The sequence below is a fragment of the Heloderma suspectum genome, chromosome 1 (genome assembly GCF_057233095.1).
Source record: "Heloderma suspectum isolate Gila_16-S chromosome 1, 16-S_ref, whole genome shotgun sequence".
NCBI lineage: Eukaryota > Metazoa > Chordata > Lepidosauria > Squamata > Helodermatidae > Heloderma > Heloderma suspectum.
Window position 1 is genome coordinate 60000068 of NC_139458.1, and position 21693 is coordinate 60021760.

General features: G+C 47.8%; 1 protein-coding gene across 1 annotated transcript; it reads right to left on the reverse strand.

The window, feature by feature from the left end:
- Positions 1-2002: 2002 nt before the first annotated feature.
- On the reverse strand, positions 2003-15293 carry LOC146357282 (uncharacterized). The gene is made up of 4 exons (XM_084827329.1): positions 15028-15293; positions 6287-6454; positions 2319-2558; positions 2003-2220 (listed from the first exon to the last, which is right to left on the reverse strand). Exons 2-4 carry the CDS (start codon positions 6348-6350, stop codon positions 2159-2161), a joined length of 366 nt encoding a protein of 121 aa, XP_084683455.1. The 5' UTR covers positions 6351-6454; positions 15028-15293; the 3' UTR covers positions 2003-2158.
- Positions 15294-21693: the final 6400 nt, after the last annotated feature.

Sequence of the window (21693 nt, forward strand, 5' to 3'; positions counted from 1 at the left end):
TTTTTTTTTTTACTTTTATTGGAATGGCGGCGGCGGCAGCCGGTCAAAAGACCGGCTGCCGCTCCCGCCCCTGACGAAGACCTGCTGAACCGCCGCCGGGACCCGCCGCTGGGAGGGACATTTGGGAAAGGTAAGTCCCATCCTGGGGGGGGGAGGGGGGGTGCGGAAAATTTCTCCCCGAAACTACTTTGGGGGGGCCGAATACGTTGGCACTCAGCCCCCTGAAGTTTCGGGGAGACATTCTCCCCATCCCTAATTATAGAGGGGGTGCTGAGAAAACACCATGCTGAGCTTTGTGAGCACACCAGTGCTGTAGGCAGTCAAGTCCCCAATCCTGCAGTTAGGCTTACTGAATTCCTTCTGCAGGAGCTGGGTACCAACAAACACGTTACTTCGATGAGGGGGGACATGAAATACATTGCTGCTGCATTCCTTGAACCACGGTTCCAGGATAGCACAACAAGGGCGGTGCTGCCAAACCAGAACCTTGACTTCCAAAATGTAAAAACCTATTTGACAGAGAAAGTCATGGAGTGCTGCCAGAGAGATGTGCTGGATGAGAAGGAGCTGGGGAAGAGTGAGGCTACTAGGACTACTACCTCCCTTGAAGATAATATCTGCAGCAGTAGCACCATCACCAGCAAGAGGGGCGATGATGACTCCACAGCAGCTGCACCACCAACACAACATACAGACACAGGGGCATCTTGTTGAAAGTTCTACTTGTACTCCTCAATGGCAGTGGAGCTCGGTGTAAGTGGGAGCAGGCAGGGGGAATGTGCCAAAGCAGCCAGGAAAGGATCAGCTTATGATGTGGCTATCCAGGAACTGGAAGCTTATGCCAGAGAGAGTTTCTCGGGAATGCAGAGCAGCCCAGAGAGTGATCCTCTCCCATACTGGGAGACAAAACGTGGCATTTGGCCAAATCTGACCAAAGTCGCCATTTGGCATCTATCTTGCCCTCCCTCAAGTGTGTCCTCTGAAAGGCTTTTCTCCACCACTGGCAACATTGTCACCACCCACCGAAGCAGACTCACACCAGAACATGTCTCCACCCTTGCCTTCATACGCTCCAACAGGGGATGGATTCCCGAGCAGCACCTCCCTCCACCACCACCAGCTGTCAGCAGAGCTAAGCAGTCATCAAGTTATTATCTTGATGAGTGATGAGGAGGACCCATGGGATGATGATACTGCTGCTAATGTGAGCCAGAGTTCTGAGGGACAACGAGGCAGAATGATATAATTGTGAGTGTGGTCACAGGTGTCCCTCAGAACTTTGTCCAAACAAGCAGGCCCTGTCTGGCCTGGGCAGAGCCCAGAGCACTGGCGATATGTGGCGGAGCTTTATAATAACTCACATGCAGAGTCCAGTTGCACTGCCCGACTGTGTGTGGTGGACTATGCAACAGCATACATCCCTACTACACACACACAGTTTTCTATGCATCCCAGTGTACTTCACTATCGACTGTATATGTGTATCTTTACCCCTCTGAATGTTAGTATGATTCTGATTCCCCAAATGTATGTATAGTTCTAATTCTCTTGATGTGTGCTTTTAATTCATTTTAAATTCTTTCATAAATCAAGGAATTGCTTTCAAAGACCTTGTTGTGGTCTCTCTCTGGACTCCCTCAGCTTTTGGGTTTTCCTAAGCACCGAGAGTTCTATGTGAAAAGATCCCTCTGGTATGTGCCCAGTTTACATGTATGTGATATGCACCGCCACGTAAAACAAAGCATACTTCATAGAATCATAGAATCATAGGGTTGGAAGGGGCCTACAAGGCCATCCAGTCCAACCCCCTGCTCAATGCAGGAATCCAAGTCAGAGCATCCCTGACAGATGGCTGTCCAGCCTCGTCTTGAATGCATTCATTCATAACATCAGGGATGCTGACTGACCATCTCCCTATGAGGGAAGCTTACAGCAGCTGGGCTTGTTTGGCTGGGAAAGCATTCTGGTTGTGGTTAACAGAAAGCAAACACAGAGATCATTGTGTACAATGATCTAGATTTAAAAAATTATATCTGTGGACTTGAACCAAGGAATTGTTACCTTTTTTTAGAAAGAACTTTATATACAAACAGAACAGATCAAAACAAAACACAGAAACAATTGTAAAGTTGGGCTGGGCACTGGCAGGCTGCAGGCCTCAGTTCGTAGGAGGATGCAGTTCCCGCTCCATGGCCTCCACCCTTCTTTGAAGGTCATCACCTGTGTGTAGAAAGAGAAGAATAAAGCACAATGGTAATATGCATCTCGCAGGCAGAGTTGTTAGCTCAGGTCAGGTGCCATTCTGTAGTACTACTTACAGGTCCTGCTGAGCCTCTGGATGTCTCTCATCAGATGCATCAGGAGCACAAGAGGAGGGGCTTCATCTGTGGAAGAAGGGTGGCCTTCCTCCACAGATGCTGCTCCTCTTGCTGCTGGCTCTTCGATCTCCTCCTCCTCCTCTTCCTCCTCCTCTTCTTCCTCTTCCTCCTCCTCCTCCTCTCTCCTCTCCCTCTCCGCGGCCCTCAGTGCCTCCTCTGCCAGCAAGGCACGACGCGCAGCTGTGGGATGTCACAGTAACAGAATGAATGCATTTATATATGTGGTGAGTGAACAAAACCACAGTCATTGATTGATCTGTCTATCACCATCCCCACTACTAAGGATGGATGAAAGTCCCTTACCTGGTCCTGCAGCTTGCTTCATGGTGGGGGGGAGGCGCTTCGGTTCTCCCCCCAAAGTTCAGGCTGGGGGAGGAGGTGCCCTGCCCGGGCCAGCCAAAATTCAGGGTGGGGGGGAGGCGCCCCATCCCTCGCCACTGAAATTTAGGCTGGGGAGGAGCGCCCCGTCTCCCCGGCCGCGAAATAAAAAAGTAAATTTAAAAACAAACAAACACACACCCGTGATAGGCTACGTAATGATTTACGTGGCCTATCACGGCTAGATTTCCAAAGTCAGCCGTGATAGGCTATGTAAATCGTTATGTAGCCTATCACGGGTGACTTTGGGGGAAAAAAAAAACATTATGCAAATGGCGGCACCCATGGGCGCCGCCATTTGCGTTCCTTATTTGGGCCCGGGTAGTCTATGTAAAGATTTATGTATACTACGGCGAAAATAAGGGCAACGCTATTTGCGTTGCCCTTATTTTCGCCGTAGTCTACGTAAATCTTTACGTAGACTAGACGTGCCAAAATAAGGAACGCAAATGGCAGCACCCATGGGGCACCGCCATTTGCGTACGCGCTTTTTTTTTTCCCCCAAAGTCACCCGTGATAGGCTACATGACTATTTACGTAGCCTATCACGGCTGACTTTGGAAATATAGCCGTGATAGGCTACGCAAATCGTTACGTAGCCTATCATGGATGTGTGTGTTTGTTTTTGTTTTTACTTCTTTTTTTGCAGCCGGGGAGACGGGGCGCTCCTCCCCGGCCTGAATTTCGCCGGCGAGGGATGGGGCGCCTCCCCCCCCGGCCTGAATTTTGGCCGGGCGAGGCGGGGTGCCTCCCCCCCTCACCTGAACTTCGGGGGGAGAACTGAAGCACCTCCCCCCCACTGCGAAGCAAGCTGCAGGACAAGGTAAGTCCCTTTCGTCCATCCCTAGTGCCAGTCCCCCTGTGTGCACTGTGCAGAGACCGGCAGCAGCAGCATTTCCCTGGAAATGGACAGCATGTCAGTGTGTAATATGAGTTGTAGCCAGGCCCGCATAATCTTATCCATGTGGTTGTACAGGAAAAAGCAGTGCAGTTCCCAGCATCCCTTCAACCAGCCAAAGTGGTCGGAAGATGATGAGACCTTTTTCTGTCCAAGTTCAACAAACATAGGATTGCAGGCTAAATGTCAGGATTTGTTTGTTTCCATGAGACCACAAAGAGATAGCTTCATTTTTGGTACACATCCTTGTCTTCATATTTAGTTAAGCTTGAGGATAGGATGGGATAACTATAACTTACCAGGCATATACCTCTGCGAAAATGGGGGCTGGCCTGCTTTGACCCACACTCTGTGGATGTGCCAGTAGTAGGCTGGGGGTGGACAGCAGTGCCCTCCTCTCGGCAGCAGCAATCCCCTCTCTGATGAAGGACTGCTTTAGTGCTTTCCATTTGGACCTCAATTGTCCAATTGTGCGATGGTGGCCCGCTCGCTCCATCCTCCTCTTTATCTGGGCCCAATAAAGTTCATTGTGGCAGGAGCAGCTGCCAAACAGCACGGCCACCGCCTTGCTGCTCTTAATGTTGATGAGGAGGGCCTTGGTCTCCTCATGGTCCCACCTCCTGCCATGCACTGGTGCAACCATTTTAGAGCAGCCACACTACTACTACACACAAACACACAACCCCCAAGACAGCCACGCACAACCACCATTTAACTACACACACACAGACTAAACCAGACAAAACCACCACAATGCACAACTACACACACACACACACACAGACCAGACAAAACCACCACAATGCACAAACAACACTGATACAAGGAAATCCACTAAGCACCACCACTAACACACCACCACCACCACACAACAGAACTCCACCCACAAATCACCATGCAGATGCAAGCGCAAATGCAGATGACATTCAGGAAGTTAGCAAGAAGTTGATGACAGATTTTGTGGAAGCAGAGCTGCAGGCCCATTTTTTTTTATTTGTGAGGTGGTTAGGTTAACAAGACCAGTAAACGTGAGGATCATCAAGCACAAATACACAGAAATTAATAAAATCACAGTCCCTGTCCCTGTCTGAGAAAACAAGACAGTGGGGGAGTGCACAGAGGGCGGGAAACATTTCGGGCAGCAACAAAAAAAATACGTAAATAATTACGAAAATAGTGGGAAAGTTCTGGCCAAGGCAATCCCAACAACGGCGAGAGTGCAGCGGAAGCTACGGGGGGATTCCCCCCTAGGGAGGAAATACGTAAGCAATCACAACAAGGGAGAGTGCGGCGGAAGTTACATAGGGTCAATTCCGGCTGACGGAAACTATGTAAATATTTGCGACAAATAGTCTTTCGCAGAATGGCGGAACGGGACGGGCGGCTGTTGGGCGCGGAGGATTTTTCGACATTTGCTGTGATTTTATTTACGTAACTTTTGAGGTGGGGAAAAAAACACAGTATTTTGAGGGTTTGAGGACAGCGGGACGGGACAGAGGACGCCAACTGAGAAAGTCAAGCAGGACGGTATGAGCACAATTCGTACATCCCTAGCCCTTGGGCAGGAGGTGCAGGAATGCTGACCGCCACAAAGGGAGCATTCGTGACGGAAGCGGCACAGGTTTTGGGAACAGGAGCCCTTGGAGCTGAACTCCCAGCACAGCCAGTGGTGTTGAACCCCTGGACCAGCAATAGGCCTGGAGGCCATTACAGGAGACAGCTTGGTGAGAATGTGGCCACTGTCTGATCTGTTGCCGAAGCCCGGCCTGGAAGGGGACATAAACTGGTGCCAAAGATCCTGGGCCTTTAGATCCCAGCGCATGAAAGGGTCGATGGCGGCCCTCCAGCGGAAGGCCTCATCATAGGCCAGCCAGGTGCTCCCTTTGTACTCAGTGTAGGCCCTGTATATTACATCCAGATATTTCGTGAGGACCCAACCCCTCTTGGGGAATTTCTGTTGAAGGATGCCAGCATAAATTAAAAAACCTGCTAACCAGTTTGCCCATGTGCGCAGTACTTTACGACCCTTACTCCGATCAGATTCTTGTCACAGTTCCTATCCTTGTTCCTACCCGAAAAATCCTTGTTCCTACCCGAAAGAGCAGGGAAAAGACATCTATAAATTCCCCCTGCAAATTTTTTTCCCTAGTGGCAACGGTCAGGTAAAAGCCAATAGGGGAAGAAGTAGCACCAGTGGGCATGGCTTCCCTTACAAGGTTAGCACATGGATCAGCCAGAGGCATCTGGGATGCTGGTAGGGGGGGTGGCGGGGGGGAAAGTGGTCCTGAACCGACTCCATGGGTCCTTGCCAAACGCTGTGGCACAAGTGAAGTTAAGTGGCTGGGACTGGAGTGGCGGCGTGGGTTTAAGGGAGGAGTCTCCCGTAGACGCCAGCGAGGGGGGTGAGGCGCCGAGTCCCACAGAAGTAGGAGAGTCAGCTAAATGTGCAGTTGAACTGTGAATCGTGACCTGAGGCATGGGCTCAGGAGTACCAGTTGTGGGGGCTGCTGTGACTGGAGGCAGTGGAAGTGGGGGGAATGGCCAACCCTGAGGGGTAAACCAAGGCATCCAGCCCAGGGGTTGATACGTCCCATGCCTGGTCAGGAGAATTGAGGTGCAAAGGCAGTCTCACCTGAACCCAATGTGGCCATGGTCTGATCCCTAACCGGCAAAGCGGCTGGCGTCGCTTGGGTCATAGAAGATGAGGAAGCCACAGGAGAGAGGAGCTCCTCTGGGGGCGGTGTGCTCCCGGGAACAGCTGGTGTGGAGGAGGTGGAAGCTTCAATGGCGTCCAGACATGCTGAAATAGAAAGTAGTAATGAACGTTGGGTCTGCTGTCGCGTTCTTTTGGGTTGGACCACCGTGGTTTTCTTAGGCCTGGCCAGGGGAGGGGGAGGGATTCCTGAGGAACGCTCAGCCACTTCCAGGCGAGCAAGGATTGACGCCAGTACTGGGCCTGCTTCCTCCTCAGACTCAGAGTAAGGCCCAGGCTGTGGTCTCTTGGAGGGGGGATGTGGGGCCCTACCCTTGCCCTTTTTCCCACTCTGGCCCTTCTTGGGGGGCATGATGTAGGGCAGGTGGGGCTTAGGAGTCGGCGCTTTGCCACAAGGCGACCTGGGCCTATTAGCAGGAGAACGAGAAGCAAGGACTAGAATCCCTGGTCCCAGTGCAACATTCAAACCACTATGTAAATATTTTCGTTTTAGCCTATGAAAATATTTACGTAGGCGAATCAAAAAGGGACACAAATAGTGCCCGCTACGCTATTTGCGTTCCCCTTTATTTTCACCGTATTTATTTTCGCCGTAATAGTCTATGTAAATATTTACGTAGACTAAGACGGCGAAAAATAAGGAACGCAAATGGCGGCAGCCGTAGCCGCCACCATTTGCATACGCGGTGTTTTTTGTGTGTTTTTTTACCCAAAGCCCTCCGTGGCTGGAAATCCGGCTGCGGACGGCTCTGGCCTGGGCCTGGCCAGCTGCTCTGCGGAGCCACTGCAGAGCACAGCCGGCCGTCGAGGATTCCGGGGGGAGGGAGGGAATGCCTCCTTCCCCACCATGAACATAATCCGCCAAAACGTAAGTGACTTTCGTACATCCCTACCAGCGAGGCAAGGGCTGGTGTGCTGCTGACGCGAGCGCCAGTGCTCCAGGAGGCGCGGCGAGAGCCGGCAGTAGAGGGACACAGCCGCCGGCGAGCAGCGAGGCGAGGGGGGCGCGCGCCACCAACGCGAGCACTGGCACCCCTGGGGTTCTGCAAGCACCGGCAGAAGAGGGCCGTGGCTGCTGGTGAGCAGCGAGGTGAGGGGCGCGTGCACCGCTGAAGTGGGCGCTGCTGCCCCTGGCAGCGCGGGAAGCGCAGGCGGGAGAAGCAGATATGAAGTAGCAGCAGGACGGGCACGCCAGCAGCATACTGAGAGTTGGGAGTGACAAAGCAGGTCGTCCTCAAGAAGGCTGGAGTCAGCCGTCGCTTCCAGGTCAGTCTCTCTAGCTTTGTGAGCAAGAGAGCTGAGATTGGGAGGGGGCTGAGCTTAAAGCAACTCAGCCTGCCCCTCCTTGCTTGGTGGTGCCACTGGGGAGCACCAATGACAGGCCCCTACATCCTCTCACCCCACCTGCCTGCAATGCCCCCCCCCTTTCAGCCAGACAAGCTGGCACCAGGGTTAGGGCATTTGTGGTTATACTGAATGCATCATAATTGAATAAACTATGTAATACATGTATTATGTCATTATTCCATGGGCTTAAATATTAATATGTTATCTGCTGACACCATTTGTGGGAGTGACATAGGAAGACTATGTTTTGTCCCAGGCCCTGGGTTACCTTTCTGCAGCCCTGTAATTGGTACATTTAGGAGAGTGGTGAAATGGATCTGAACTTTTTTCCCTGTTAGAGTTTGATTGTATTGTAGAAGTAGGTTATTAAACCTGGAGCTTCCATTCATTATTTTTCAGAGGCTGTTTGCTTAATGTTTTTTAAACTGTGTGCTACAATATCCCAGAATGAATACTATTCCTGTAGTGTAACAGCTGTGCACATGCCATGTGGATTGCAATAATGCTCCCTGGCACATCCATCATGCACTTTTAATTATGCCATTCTCACTTTTTCCTGAGTTAGCTGAGCATGGCATGCTGGCATTTCAAGCAGAACCATAAGACTTGGGCTAGTATCACAACGATTATCTGAAAAACCACCATCAAGTTCCATTTGTTGCATTTCACACAACTATGACACTGCAGAATCAGTGCAAGAATATTATATTAGGGTGTTGTTTTTTCTTCAAATATTTTTAGAGCCAAGATTGGTACTTCTTGAAATAAGCCCCTAGTCTGGTTTTTAAAATATTAGCTCTTTTTATATCTTATCCAAATGTGTGGTTAGTAGGGATGTACGAAAGGGACTTACCTTGTCCTGCAGCTTGCTTCGCGGTGGGGGGGAGGCGCTTCGCTTCTCCCCCTGAAGTTCAGGCGAGGGGGGGGAGGCGCACCGCCTAGCCCAGCCGAAATTCAGGCCGGGGGGAGAAGCGCTCCGTCTCCCCGGCCGCGAAAGAAAAAGTGGGGGGGGGAAACCATGATAGGCTACGTAACGATTAACGTAGTCTATCACGGCTAGATTTCCAAAGTCAGCAGTGATAGGCTATGTTAATCGTCACGTAGCCTATCACAGGTGACTTTGGGGGGAAAAAAGCGCATACGCAAATGGCGGCGGCCCGTGGGCGCCGCCATTTGCGTTCCTTATTTTGGCACATCTAGGCTACATAAAGATTTACGTAGACTACGGCAAAAATAAGGGAACGCTATTTGCGTTGCCCTTATTTTCGCCGTAGTCTACATAAATCTTTATGTAGACTAGATGTGCCAAAATAAGGAACGCAAATGGCGGCGCCCGTGGGCTGCCGCCATTTGCATACGCGCTTTTTTTTTTCCAAAGTCACCCGTGATAGGCTACGTGACGATTTATGTAGCCTATCACGGCTGACTTTGGAAATCTAGCCATGATAGGCTACGTATATCGTCACGTAGCCTATCACAGGTGTGTGTTTTTTGTTTTTTGTTTACTTTTTTATTTTGTAATGGCGGTGGCAGCAGCCGGTCGGGAGACTGGCCGCCGCCCCCGCCCTCGACGAAACGCCACCGAACCGCCGCCGGGACACGCCGCCTAGAGGGACATTCGGCCACGGTAAGTCCCATCCTGGGGGGGTCGGGGGGCCAGCGGAGAATTTCCCCAACACTTTCGGGGGGCTGAATGCCTCAGCGCTTGGCCTCCCGAAGATTCGTGGAGAAATTCTCCGCCATCCCTAGTGGTTAGGGAATGGGGAAAACAGAATTGCATCCAGTATAAAGTCTGAAAGAGCCTCCGCACAACTGTATATCTGGAGGGCTTTCTCCATGCTATATGGAACCCTGAGAAAGCAGGTAATATATGAAGAGGGCAATGAAAACTTTTTTAAAGTGAAGTGTTGGAGGTGTAACAGTCTGCAGACTAATGTGTTGCATATGTAATGGAGTTGCTAGCGATTAAGGATGGGCAGAACCCTTACCTTTTGTTCCCTGGGGGTTCCGTGGGGGGGGGAGGCAATCTGTCCCTCCCCCCGGAATCCTTGCTGGCCGGCTCTGCTCTGTGGCAATTCCACAGAGCCACCGGCTGGCTCCGGGGTGCCAGCGATACGGCCGCCATTGGTGTGCCGTATCGCTGGCTGAAGCTGATTCCAGATGCAAATGGCATAGCAGATGCCATTTGTGGCCGTAAAGCTCTTAGATTAAGCTAAATGCAGCCATATATGGTTGCATTTAGCTTAAACTAAGGGCTTTATGGCCACAAATGGGATCTGCTATGCCATTTGTGTCTGTGGTTTTTCACGTGATAGGCTAGCCTATCATGTGAAAAAACACAGACACAAATGGTGTAGCAGACACTAGGGATGTATGTATTCCCCACCATCCGTTCTCGTGGGGAACTTGTGGCGGGGGGAGGCAATCTGTTCCTCCCCCCAGGAATCCTCCAGAGCGGATCCACTTCACAAGGATTCGGGGGGGGGGAGCCCAGCTTGGGGGCCGCTTACCTTGCTGCCTGCTGGCCAGAACCGTTCGCTGCCTCCCTGTCTATCGCCATTTCTTTTTTTCTTTTTTTTAAGAAGGTGATCGGCTGGATGTGCCCATAGTCTTATACGCAAAATAGAGCTGTGAATTTTGTGTATAAGCCTATGGACACATAGACTTATATGCAAGAGTCATGGCTGTATTTGTGTATAAGTCTATGGGCACATCCTGCTGATTGCCTTTCTTTTCTTTTCTTTTTTAAGAAATGGCAATCGGCAGGGAGGAGGCGAATGGCTCTGGCCGGCAAGAAGCAGCTGAGTGCATTCCACCTCCAATCCTCCTGGAGTGGAGGTAAGTAGGGATGGCAGAGAATTCTGCCACGGATCTCAGTGAGGCCGAATGCCAATGCATTCGGCCCTCCGAACTTCGTGGCAGAACAGCCTGCCACCCCCCCGCCCCTTCGCAGATCCCCCCTGGGATGAGACTTACCTGGGGCGGATCTTCCGGGCGGCAGCGGCTGCGGTGGCGGCGGTGGCTGCAGTGGCTGGTCTTCCGACCAGCTGCCACCGCCGCCGCCATTTCCAGTCTTGTAAAAAAAAAAAATGATGTGATAGGCTAGGTAAAGATTTACATAGCCTATCATGGCTGGGTTGTTGTTTTTTTTAAAAAAAACCACGTACGCAAATGGCAGTGGCTACGGCCACCGCCATTTGCGTTCCTTATTTTTAGCCGTCTTAATCTACGAAAATATTTATGTAGACTATGACGGCAAAAATAAAGGGGAATGCAAATAGCGCAGCAGGCACGATTTGCGTCCCTTTTTGATTTGCCGTTTTAGCCTACGTAAATATTTACATAGGCTAAAACGGTGAATGAAAAAGGGATGCAAATAGTGCCCGCTACGCTATTTGCGTTCCCCTTTATTTTTGCCGTCATAGTCTACGTAAATATTTATGTAGATCAAGATGGCCAAAAATAAGGAATGCAAATGGCGGCGGCCGTAGCCGCCACCATTTGCGTATGCGGTTTTTATTTTTTTTCCCCCCAGAGCCCTCTGCGGCCGGAAATCCGGCTGCAGAAGGCTCTGGCCTGGCTGGGCCTGGCCAGCTGCTCCGCGGAGCTGCTGCGGAGCACAGCTGGCCGTGGAGGATTCTGGGGGGAGGAACGGATCGCCTCCCCCCCGTCAAGGATTCTGGGGGGAGGGACGGAACGCCTCCCCCCACCACCATCAACATAATCCGTGGAAAGGTAAGTGACTTTCGTACATCCCTAGAGGTAAGTGGAGCCAATCTGCCACGGATTCCTGAGGCCGGATTCAAAAGAATCCATCCTCATTTCAATCCGCGGTGGATTTCTCAACATCCCTAGCAGATGCCATTTGCGTCCGTAAAGCCCTTAGTTTAAGCTAAATGCAGCCATTTACAGTTCTAAGAGCTTTACGGCAGCAAATGGCATCCAGTACGTCATTTGTGGCTGGAGTGAGCCCTCAGCCAGTGATACAGCATGGCAATGGCAGTGGGGAGGATCTGGCCAGGGAGGATTCTGCAGGGAGGCGGACATAAGTACTCCGTTCTGCCATGGACTCTGGAGGCCGTATTCTTTTGAATCCGGCCTCATTGGGGTCCATGGCGGAATTCTCCACCATCCTTACTAGGGATGTACAGATAGTGTAAAATCCATTCCATCTGTGTTTCATGGATTTTCAGTGCCTTTCATTCCATCATCCGCCCATCAACAGACTCAGATTTCTTTTTGTTTCTGAACTTGCACAAACGCGAATTTGCACAAAATTGCATGTTTGAAAATGTGATTGTAAAAGATGCCCATGCCTTAGTGGGATACATTCCAGGTAGGGATGGGTGAATTCACCCCTGTCCTTGCCATGCACTGCTTGTCAGATCCCTGCCAGCTGCTTGACCCTGCTCGCCACACGTGGCAAGCTTCCAGGCAGTCCGTGGGCACCCAGCAAGCAGCGCCCGGCATCTTGCTCCTCCACTGAGCCACTATTCTACACAAAATGGTGGCTCAGCCTTTTCCATAAAGGACAATTTTACATAAATGGCAGCCGTAAAGATGCCCATTTATGCAACGTTACAGGCATCAGTGGTCCAAATACCCCATTTACACCTGTAGAGTTGCATAAATGGGCCTCTTTATGGCCACCCATAAGTGTTTATGGAAAATGCTGGGCCACCATTTTGCGCAGAATGGTGGCTCAGTGGAGCACCAGGGCCCACAAAGCTTGCCCGACTTGGCATGTGCTGAGTCAGGCAAGTGCAGTGGTCTTCAGACTCCAGTCCAGGAGGCCAAGCTGGCAGTAATCCAGCTGGTGGAAAACCCTTCGGCCACCTCCTACACTTAAAAAGGTGAACTGAACCCCTGCCCCCTCCCCAATGAGAAAATTATGCAAATTTTCCACCTCCCTAGCCTCTTTCTCTGGAGTCTTCATTTTGCCCCCAACTCCCATGAATTATCAAAAATGAAAGAATCAAAATATTTAGCACAATTAGTTTCAACAATGGTGAACCAGTTACTCCCAGGAAGCCCACAAGCAGGACATGATCACAATAGCATCCTTGTGGCCACATTCTCCAGCAACTGTTGTTTAGAGACATACTGCCTCTGATACTGGAGGCAAGATAGAGGAACCACTAATGCCCTAACTTTGTTGCCTCAATCCATCTGCCAGAAATACTGCACCAGCCATTGCCTCTACTATACAAGTACTAGACAACAATCTGTTCCATGGCGCCTCTAGGTGAATGGAAGAGAAAACATGTGGGCTATTGCTGGGTCTGGAGGCACCTTGTGCAACATCCTATGAACTTTACTCAGTATTTATTTTAAGTATTTGTATATTGCTTTTCTCTAAAATATATGCAGAATGGTTGAAAAGAAATGTTAATGTAAAACCAGCAATATCACACCATATAATATGTACAGATGGGAGAATCAGCAAGGCTCCTCTCAAGGTTCTCCAATTTTCATCTCAAAGCTCACTCCACCTTGTCCCTGTTGCCGAATACAAGCTTTTTTCTAGGGATGGACGAAAGACCCTTACCTGGTCCCGCAGATTTTTTTTTGGGGGGAGGCGCTCCGTTTCTCCCCCCGAAATTCTTGGTGGGTGGGGAGGCGCCCTGCCCCTCCCCGCCGAAATTCAGGCTGGGGGGGAGCGCCCCGCCTCTCCGGCCGCGAAAGAAAAAAGTAAAGTAAAAAAAAAAAACACGTGATAGGCTGCATAAAGATTTACGTAGCCTATCATGGCTGACTTTGGGGGGGGGAAAGCGTATATGTAAATGGTGGTGCCAATGGGCGCCACCATTTGCGTTCCTTATTTGGGCATGGGTAGTCTACGTAAATCTTTACGTAGACTACCCATGCCCAAATAAGGAACGAATTTACATACGCGCTTTTTTTTTTCCCAAGTCAGCCATGATAGGCTACGTAAAGATTTACGTAGCCTATCACAGCTGACTTTGAAAATCTAGCTGTGATAGGCTACGTAAATCTTTACGTAGCTTATCACTTTTTTTTTTTTTACTTTACTTTACTTGGAAATGGCGGCGGCGGCAGCCTGTCGGAAGACTGGCCGCCGCTGCCGCACCGCCGCCGCACCGCCGCCGTACCACCACCTGGACCCGCCGCCGCGACGGACATTTGCATGAGGTAAGTCCCATCCCAGGGGGGGCGGGGAGGTGTCGGAGAATTTCCCCACCAATTTTGGGGGGCCGAATGCGTTGGCATTCAGCCTCCCGGAGATTCGTGGAGAAATTCTCCAACATCCCTACTTTTTTCTTTCTTTTTTTCTGAGTGAGAAAAGTGCGCATCTGGGTCACATTTTTTTAAAGTACACACCCAAATGCATACTTCCCCCATTGACTGAATCCTGAAAATGCATATGTTTTTCAAATTAAAGTGCAAATTTTTCTCAAGAATGCATTGCTGGAACACAATTGCAAGCTCAGGAATATTCGAACTTTGGCTGAGAAATGCGCTCAGGTTGGCATTCACATTTAGGGAAAGTTCCGGTGCTTAACAGACTGAAACAAAATTCTCATACATCCCTAATAACCTGTAGCACCAGAAGGCAAAAAGAGCAATCTATAAAACAATTATAAAAGTCAGAAGTCCCCAATCATTCATTAAAAGTGTGGGAGAACCAAAAGGTTTTCATGTGTTGTCTAAATGAAAAAAGAGTGAGTGCGAACTGCACCTGTCTGGAGAGATGGTTCTATAACCAGAGTCCCACCCCCTCATCTCTGAAGCAATGTCCTTGTGTCTCATTCTGACATTTCAAAACTATATCTTCCATATCAGGTTGAAGACACACAGAGACACATGGACAACAAGTTACACATTAATTTCTTCTTACTAACTCTAACACAAGTCCAGGGAGCTTGATTTGGATCCAGACCCTAGTGGGGGAGGGGCCTTTAATCTGTGGTCCCAATGTAATAAATAATCTGGATTGGGGCCCCTCCACCTGTCACTTTCCAAAAAGTGAGCCATTAAAACAAATGGACTCAGTCCACTCAGTCCTTTGAATGATGTAACAGGCTCCAGCTACAAAATTTCACACCACAATAAACCATTTTCTCTAAGTCCAACAGCTCTTTTTGTCTCTCTCCCCTCCCCAATACTTTTTCTCAACAAACAAATAAAGCAGCTGCATTTAGGTTTAAGTCCATTAATAAATCAATAACAAAACAACTTATACCCAGAGCTCCAGCTTAATTACTTTGGGGAGTGAGCTGTTTATTATCTTTTCTCTGTGTATTTTCTTAACTTTTTTTCAAATGCAGCAGAAGTCAGTTAATCACACATACCTCATCTGCATGTTGCTGAGTTTATTTCTGAGTTCAAATGGCTTCTGATTCCGTAATACAGTGCTGAAAGCCCGTTTAGCTGGTCTTGTCAGTCAGCTATGAAACTAGGCATTTATTCTCTGTCCCTAGAGATGTTGCATTTATTCAAGGTTATTATTTTCCTTCATTTGAACAAAGGTTATCCAAAATAATTCTACTGGGTTTTTTTTTTTCTTTACATGACTTTCTCTCACACACACACACACACCCCTATTCATCTGTCATCTAGCATCTCTCTCTCTCTCTCTCTATATATATATATATATGCACACCTTCCCTCATTGGGGGCACAATCCTATTGGATCCGCCTTTGATATTCATAAGCCTCTGAATTGGAGGCTTACAAGTATCCACTGCAGAGCAGGAGGTGCAGGCAGCAGAGGTGATCTTTGCCTCTGCCTCACCTCCTGCTCTGCAATTTAGATGAGCTTTTTTCTTGTATAGCTGAGGCGTCAGGGAGGGGGAGGGAAGGAGGCTGTGGAGTAAGCTGTCCTCTCCCTCCCCATTCACAGGAATGCCCCCTGTCCCTCCCCTCTGAGGTCACCTTTGCAGCCTTGGAGAGGCAGCCAGCATGGTTCTGTCTGTGCCAGCTGTGAGGGGGAGCAGAAGGGGAGCTTGGACTCATGAGTCTGGGGTTGGAGTGCTGTCTCCGACCTTGGATACAGGAATCCGAATGATCCTATGGCCTTCCAGGCTCTATCTAGGGGCCATAGGATTGCTCTCTCCATTTCTTCTTGAAAACTTTAGCACAGATGCAGCATATGGATTTGTCATGAAGCTTGAAAAGCCTTCTAAGGCAGGCTTCTTGAACCTGGTGCCCTCCAGATGTGTCGGGCTGCGACTCCCAGCATTCCCCAGCCAGTCATGCTGGCTGGGGGATACTGGGAATTCTAGTCAACATATTGACTAGACATATTGACAAAATATTGGCACCAGGTTGGGGAAGGCTGTTCTAAGAGACCTTCATTTAGTTTAGTTTATTCAAAAGGGATTTCAAGGGTGTGCACTCAGAATTAAGAGTTAATATCAAAAAACACAATTTGAAACAGCAAGTAGAAACAACAAAAAAGGAAAAGTTCCTCCTGTGCAAGCAACAGGTCATTACTGACCCCTAGAGGGACACCTGCATTACGCTGGTGTTTTCAGGGCAGACTATAGCGGGGTGGTTTGCCATTGCCTTCCCCAGTCATGACTACCTTTCCCCCAGCAAGCATAATAATATTCAGTATAACAATACAGCAGAGCATCTAAAATCTCATTAGAACCAGCTTCTGGTGCATGATGGAACACCTGGGCAGAGAAAAAGGTCTTTGCCTGGAGCCAGAATGAAATCACAGTTGGCAACTGGTGAGCTTCCCTGAAGAGAGCATTCCATTAAAGGGATGTGGCAACCAAAAAGGGTCTCCCTCTGGTCACAAGCCACCCAGGGTGCCACAAGCATTTGAGCAGGGTCACTCGCAAAACTGAGCAACCTTGCTCAAATGCTTGCGAGCAGGATCAAGGCAAGCGCAGTCCTGTACATCCTTCTCTGTGTGCCAGGATAATAATAACTTTAACTTCTGCTTGTTTTATTTTTAATGATACATTTAATCCTATGACTTAAAATCATATTTTTCCATGTTTTAGCTGCTTGGATATTTATCTCTTCTTTTAGAATTCTTTTAAATTATTGTTGCGTCTTTTAAAACTTTTCTAAAGATCTTGTAATGTGTTTTATCATTGGATTTATTGTATTTGTTCTTATTATGTATGTTGCCCTGAGAGATTCGGCTATAGTATGAATGGATGATGATGATTGATGATGATGATAGCATCATCATATATTTAATCATTACCACCATTTCAATCTTGCAAGCTGTTTCTCCTGACACCGCCTCCCCCTGCCACAGAGCCCAAGAACTTACCTTTGGGCTGGGGAAGGGAGAGAGATGACTGTGGAGGCTGATGCTTTGCAAGCATCTTTGAGTCTTTTGTGAGCCCTAGACAGCCCTAGAACTGGAAGTACCTAATGAAAGTGTTGTGGAGATTTTGAGCTCTGCTTCTCTTCCGATGACCTTGAAGGACTACGGCCCTCAATCTGTCCTAATCCTCCTTTACAGGGATCACTACACTTCCTGCACATGAACAGGTGGTTTATGGGTGGTTCACTTTCTGAATCAGAGTGCACTGGCCACCCAGCTACCATAGCTCTATAACACTTGGCGATGGGGAAGTGATGTCTAGGAACAACACTGGAGCAAGTCATTCATTTAAATGAGGCACTTCAGGGAAAGACCTGGGATAAACCTCTGTTGTATTATCAGTGTTGGCGAGTACACAGGTTTCCTTGACAAGATAGTCTATCCATTCATCTAGAAGCATTCCATCATTTTACAAGAAAACAAAACACAAGACTGTCCAATTGCTCTCATATACATATGTTCTTCATTTCATCTTGGCTCTCAGAGAGGCTCTCCACCCTTCCTAGCCTCCCTTACTGACTGTGCTCAGATGCAACAGATGAATCTCCAAGTACAAATATGAAACATTGGCAGGCTTTCTTCCTATCCTGATATAATATGCAAACAGCACAGATTCTGAGCTTATCCAAAGGATTATTAAAAACAGATCCAAGCCAGAACTGTTTATTAATTTGTTGTTAACAAAATGGAAATATTGAAATGTTCCAAGATACATAACTACATGTAATTACGGTACTTTAGCATTTTCTTTACCATATACATTGCATTTCTCTCCTATATACATTGCAATGCCAGTGAGAAGATAAAAGGATGCTAGAATTTTACAGGTCAAAAAGATTCCATAGAAATCGTGATTTCTCTAACCCTGGTCTTTTCTACATATGAACTCCCTTAAACTAGATGTCTTTAGTTTTTTGGCCTTAGGGAGATGCATGTTCATTAAAACTGGCAAGAATAGGTAAAGGAGTCTGATTGACTCACCAGTATGGTCAGAACACTCTGCAAATTAGGACAAGTGGTGTGTGTGTGTGTGTGTGTGTCTGACTGTCCCTTTTAATGAGGCCATACACACACACACACACACACAGGGTGAGCAAAAAGGTGTACATATTGATGTCTAGATATGACAAGTTATACTTTCCAGGAGACTAGGGTTGAAAAATCAACCGCTGGATGCACAATTACCTAATGTAATCTATCTATCCTGCCATATATTGGAGCTATCATTTTATTGAATTTACTTTATTTTCTGGCCTACATAGGCCTCATGTCCCAGTTTCACAAGAGAGAATGTGTTCCAATGAGTTCAAAATTCCGTGGTTGCCAAGTCACTCTGCCAGAGACCCAATGTGGGTGGACACAAGCCCAAACCTTAGTCATACGTCTGTGATTATATTTTTAAAAAGAGAAATATGTAAATGGTGAAACAGGCCAACAGAACAAGGATCCCTTTTCCCCTTCTAAAAATGAGATAGAAATATGTTCCACTTTGGAACCAAACATACATCTGTACTATACACATTCAAAAGGTGTAGAGCAAAATATTTTATATATATAAAGAGAGATGGTTTAGCAGCTATGTACAATCTGGAAAAGTTTAAGACTGAAGCGCAAGTCTTTATGTAAGTCTAGAATATCAATTATTTTAAGAACAGCTTTATATAAGAATGGCACCTTTTAGAAGGTGTGAAAAGCTATTAACATGCTTGCAAGAGAGGTCAGTGGGAGCTTACTAATTACATATAACTGTAAAGGCAATCCCCTTCCATTTTGCATGGATGCTGTTGTTGTTGTTCAGTCGTTCAGTCGTGTCCGACTCTTCGTGACCCCATGGACCATAGCACGCCAGGCCTTCCTGTCCTGCGCTCTCTCCCGGAGCGTGCTCAAGTCCATATTCATTGCATCCGTGATGCTATCTAGCCATCTCATCCTCTGCCGTCCCCTTCTCCTTTGGCCTTCAGTCTTTCCCAACATCAGTGTCTTTTCCAGGGAGTTTTCTCTTCGCATTAGGTGGCCAAAATATTGGAGCTTCAGCTTCATTATCTGTCCTTCCAATGAGCACTCAGGGTTGATTTCCTTTAGGATGGACTGATTTAACCTCCTTGCAGTCCAGGGGACTCGTAAGAGTCTTCTCCAGCACCACAGTTCGAAAGCATCAATTCTTCGGCGCTCAGCCTTCCTTATAGTCCAGCTCTCACAGCCATACATTACTACAGGGAAAACCATCGCTTTGATTAGACGGACCTTTGTTGGCAAGGTGATGTCTCTGCTTCTTACTATGCTGTCTAGGTTGGCCATAGCTTTCCTCCCAAGGAGCAAGCGTCTTTTAATTTCATGGCTACAGTCACCGTCTGCGGTGATCTTGGAGCCCAAGAAAGTAAAATCTGTCACTGCTTCCATTTCTTCCCCTTCTATATTCCAGGAAGTGATGGGGCCAGATGCCATGATCTTCGTTTTTTTAATGTTGAGTTTCAAACCAGCTTTTGCACTCTCCTCTTTCACCCTCAACAAGAGGCTCTTTAGATCCTCTTCATTTTCTGCCATTAGGGTGGTATCGTCTGCATATCGGAGGTTGTTGATAATTCTCCCAGCAATCTTAATTCCGACCTCTGATTCATCCAACCCGGCATTTCTCATGATGTACTCTGCATATAAGTTAAATAAGCAGGGTGACAATATGCAGCCTTGTCGTACTCCTTTCCCAATTTTGAACCAATCGGTTGTTCCATGTCTGGTTCTTACTGTTGCTTCTTGACCCTCATACAGGTTTCTCAGGAGACAGGTAAGGTGGTCTGGTACTCCCATCACTTTAAGAATTTGCCACAGTTTGTTGTGATCCACACAATCAAAGGCTTTGCGTAGTCAATGAAGCAGAAATAGACGTTTTTCTGGAATTCTCTTGCTTTCTCCATGATGCAGCGAATGTTGGCGATTTGATCTCTAGTTCCTCTGCCTCTTCTAAACCCAGCTTGTACTTCTGGTAGTTCTCGGTTCGCATACTGCTGAAGCCTAGCTTGTAGGATTTTGAGCATCACCTTGCTGGCATGTGAAATGAGCGCAATGGTGCGGTAGTTTGAACACTCTTTGGCGTTGCCCTTCTTTGGAATTGGAATGTAAACTGACCTTTTCCAGTCTTGTGGCCACTGTTGAGTGTTCCAGATTTGTTGGCATATTGAATGCAGCACTTTAACAGCATCATCTTTTAGGATTTTAAATAGCTCGGCAAAGGACATAATCAGATTGATTATGTCCTTTGCAGCCAAAGATGGAGAAGCTCCATACAGTCAGTAAAAACAAGACCTGGAGCTGACTGTGGCTCAGATCATGAGCTGCTTCTTGCAAAATTTCGGCTTAAATTGAAGAACGTCGGGAAAACCACTAAACCGTTCAGGTATGACCTAAATCATATCCCTGATGAATATACAGTGGAGGTGAGGAATAGATTTCAGGGATTAGACCTGATAGACAGAGTGCCTGAAGAACTATGGACGGAGGTCCGTAACATTGTTCAGGAGGCAGCAACGAAATCCATCCCAAAGAAAAAGAAATGCAAGAAAGCCAAGTGGCTGTCTGATGAGGCTTTACAAGTAGCTCACGAAAGAAGGGAAGCGAAAAGTAAGGGAGAAAGGGGAAGATATAGCCAACTGAATGCAGAGTTCCAGAGAATAGCAAGGAGAGACAAGAAGGCCTTCTTAAATGAACAATGCAAAGAAATCGAGGAAAACAACAGAATGGGAAAGACTAGAGATCTCTTCAAGAAAATTGGAGATCTCAAGGGAACGTTTTGTGCAAAGACGGGCATGATAAAGGACAAAGAAGGCAGGGACCTCACAGAAGCAGATGAGATTAAGAAGAGGTGGCAAGAATACACAGAAGAACTATACAGGAAAGATCTGAATGTCCCTGATAACCATGATAGTGCGGTCACTGAACTTGAGCCGGACATCCTAGAGAGTGAAGTCAAGTGGGCCTTAGGAAGCATTAGTAACAACAAAGCTAGCGGAGATGACAGTATCCCAGCCGAGCTATTTAAAATCCTAAAAGATGATGCTGTTAAAGTGCTGCATTCAATATGCCAACAAATCTGGAACACTCAACAGTGGCCACAAGACTGGAAAAGGTCAGTTTACATTCCAATTCCAAAGAAGGGCAACGCCAAAGAGTGTTCAAACTACCGCACAATTGCGCTCATTTCACATGCCAGCAAGGTGATGCTCAAAATCCTACAAGCTAGGCTTCAGCAGTATGTGAACCGAGAACTACCAGAAGTACAAGCTGGGTTTAGAAGAGGCAGAGGAACTAGAGATCAAATCGCCAACATTCGCTGCATCATGGAGAAAGCAAGAGAATTCCAGAAAAACGTCTATTTCTGCTTCATTGACTACGCTAAAGCCTTTGATTGTGTGGATCACAACAAACTGTGGCAAATTCTTAAACTGATGGGAGTACCAGACCACCTTACCTGTCTCCTGAGAAACCTGTATGAGGGTCAAGAAGCAACAGTCAGAACCAGACATGGAACAACCGATTGGTTCAAAATTGGGAAAGGAGTACGACAAGGCTGCATATTGTCACCCTGCTTATTTAACTTATATGCAGAGTACATCATGAGAAATGCCGGGTTGGATGAATCAGAGGTCGGAATTAAGATTGCTGGGAGAATTAT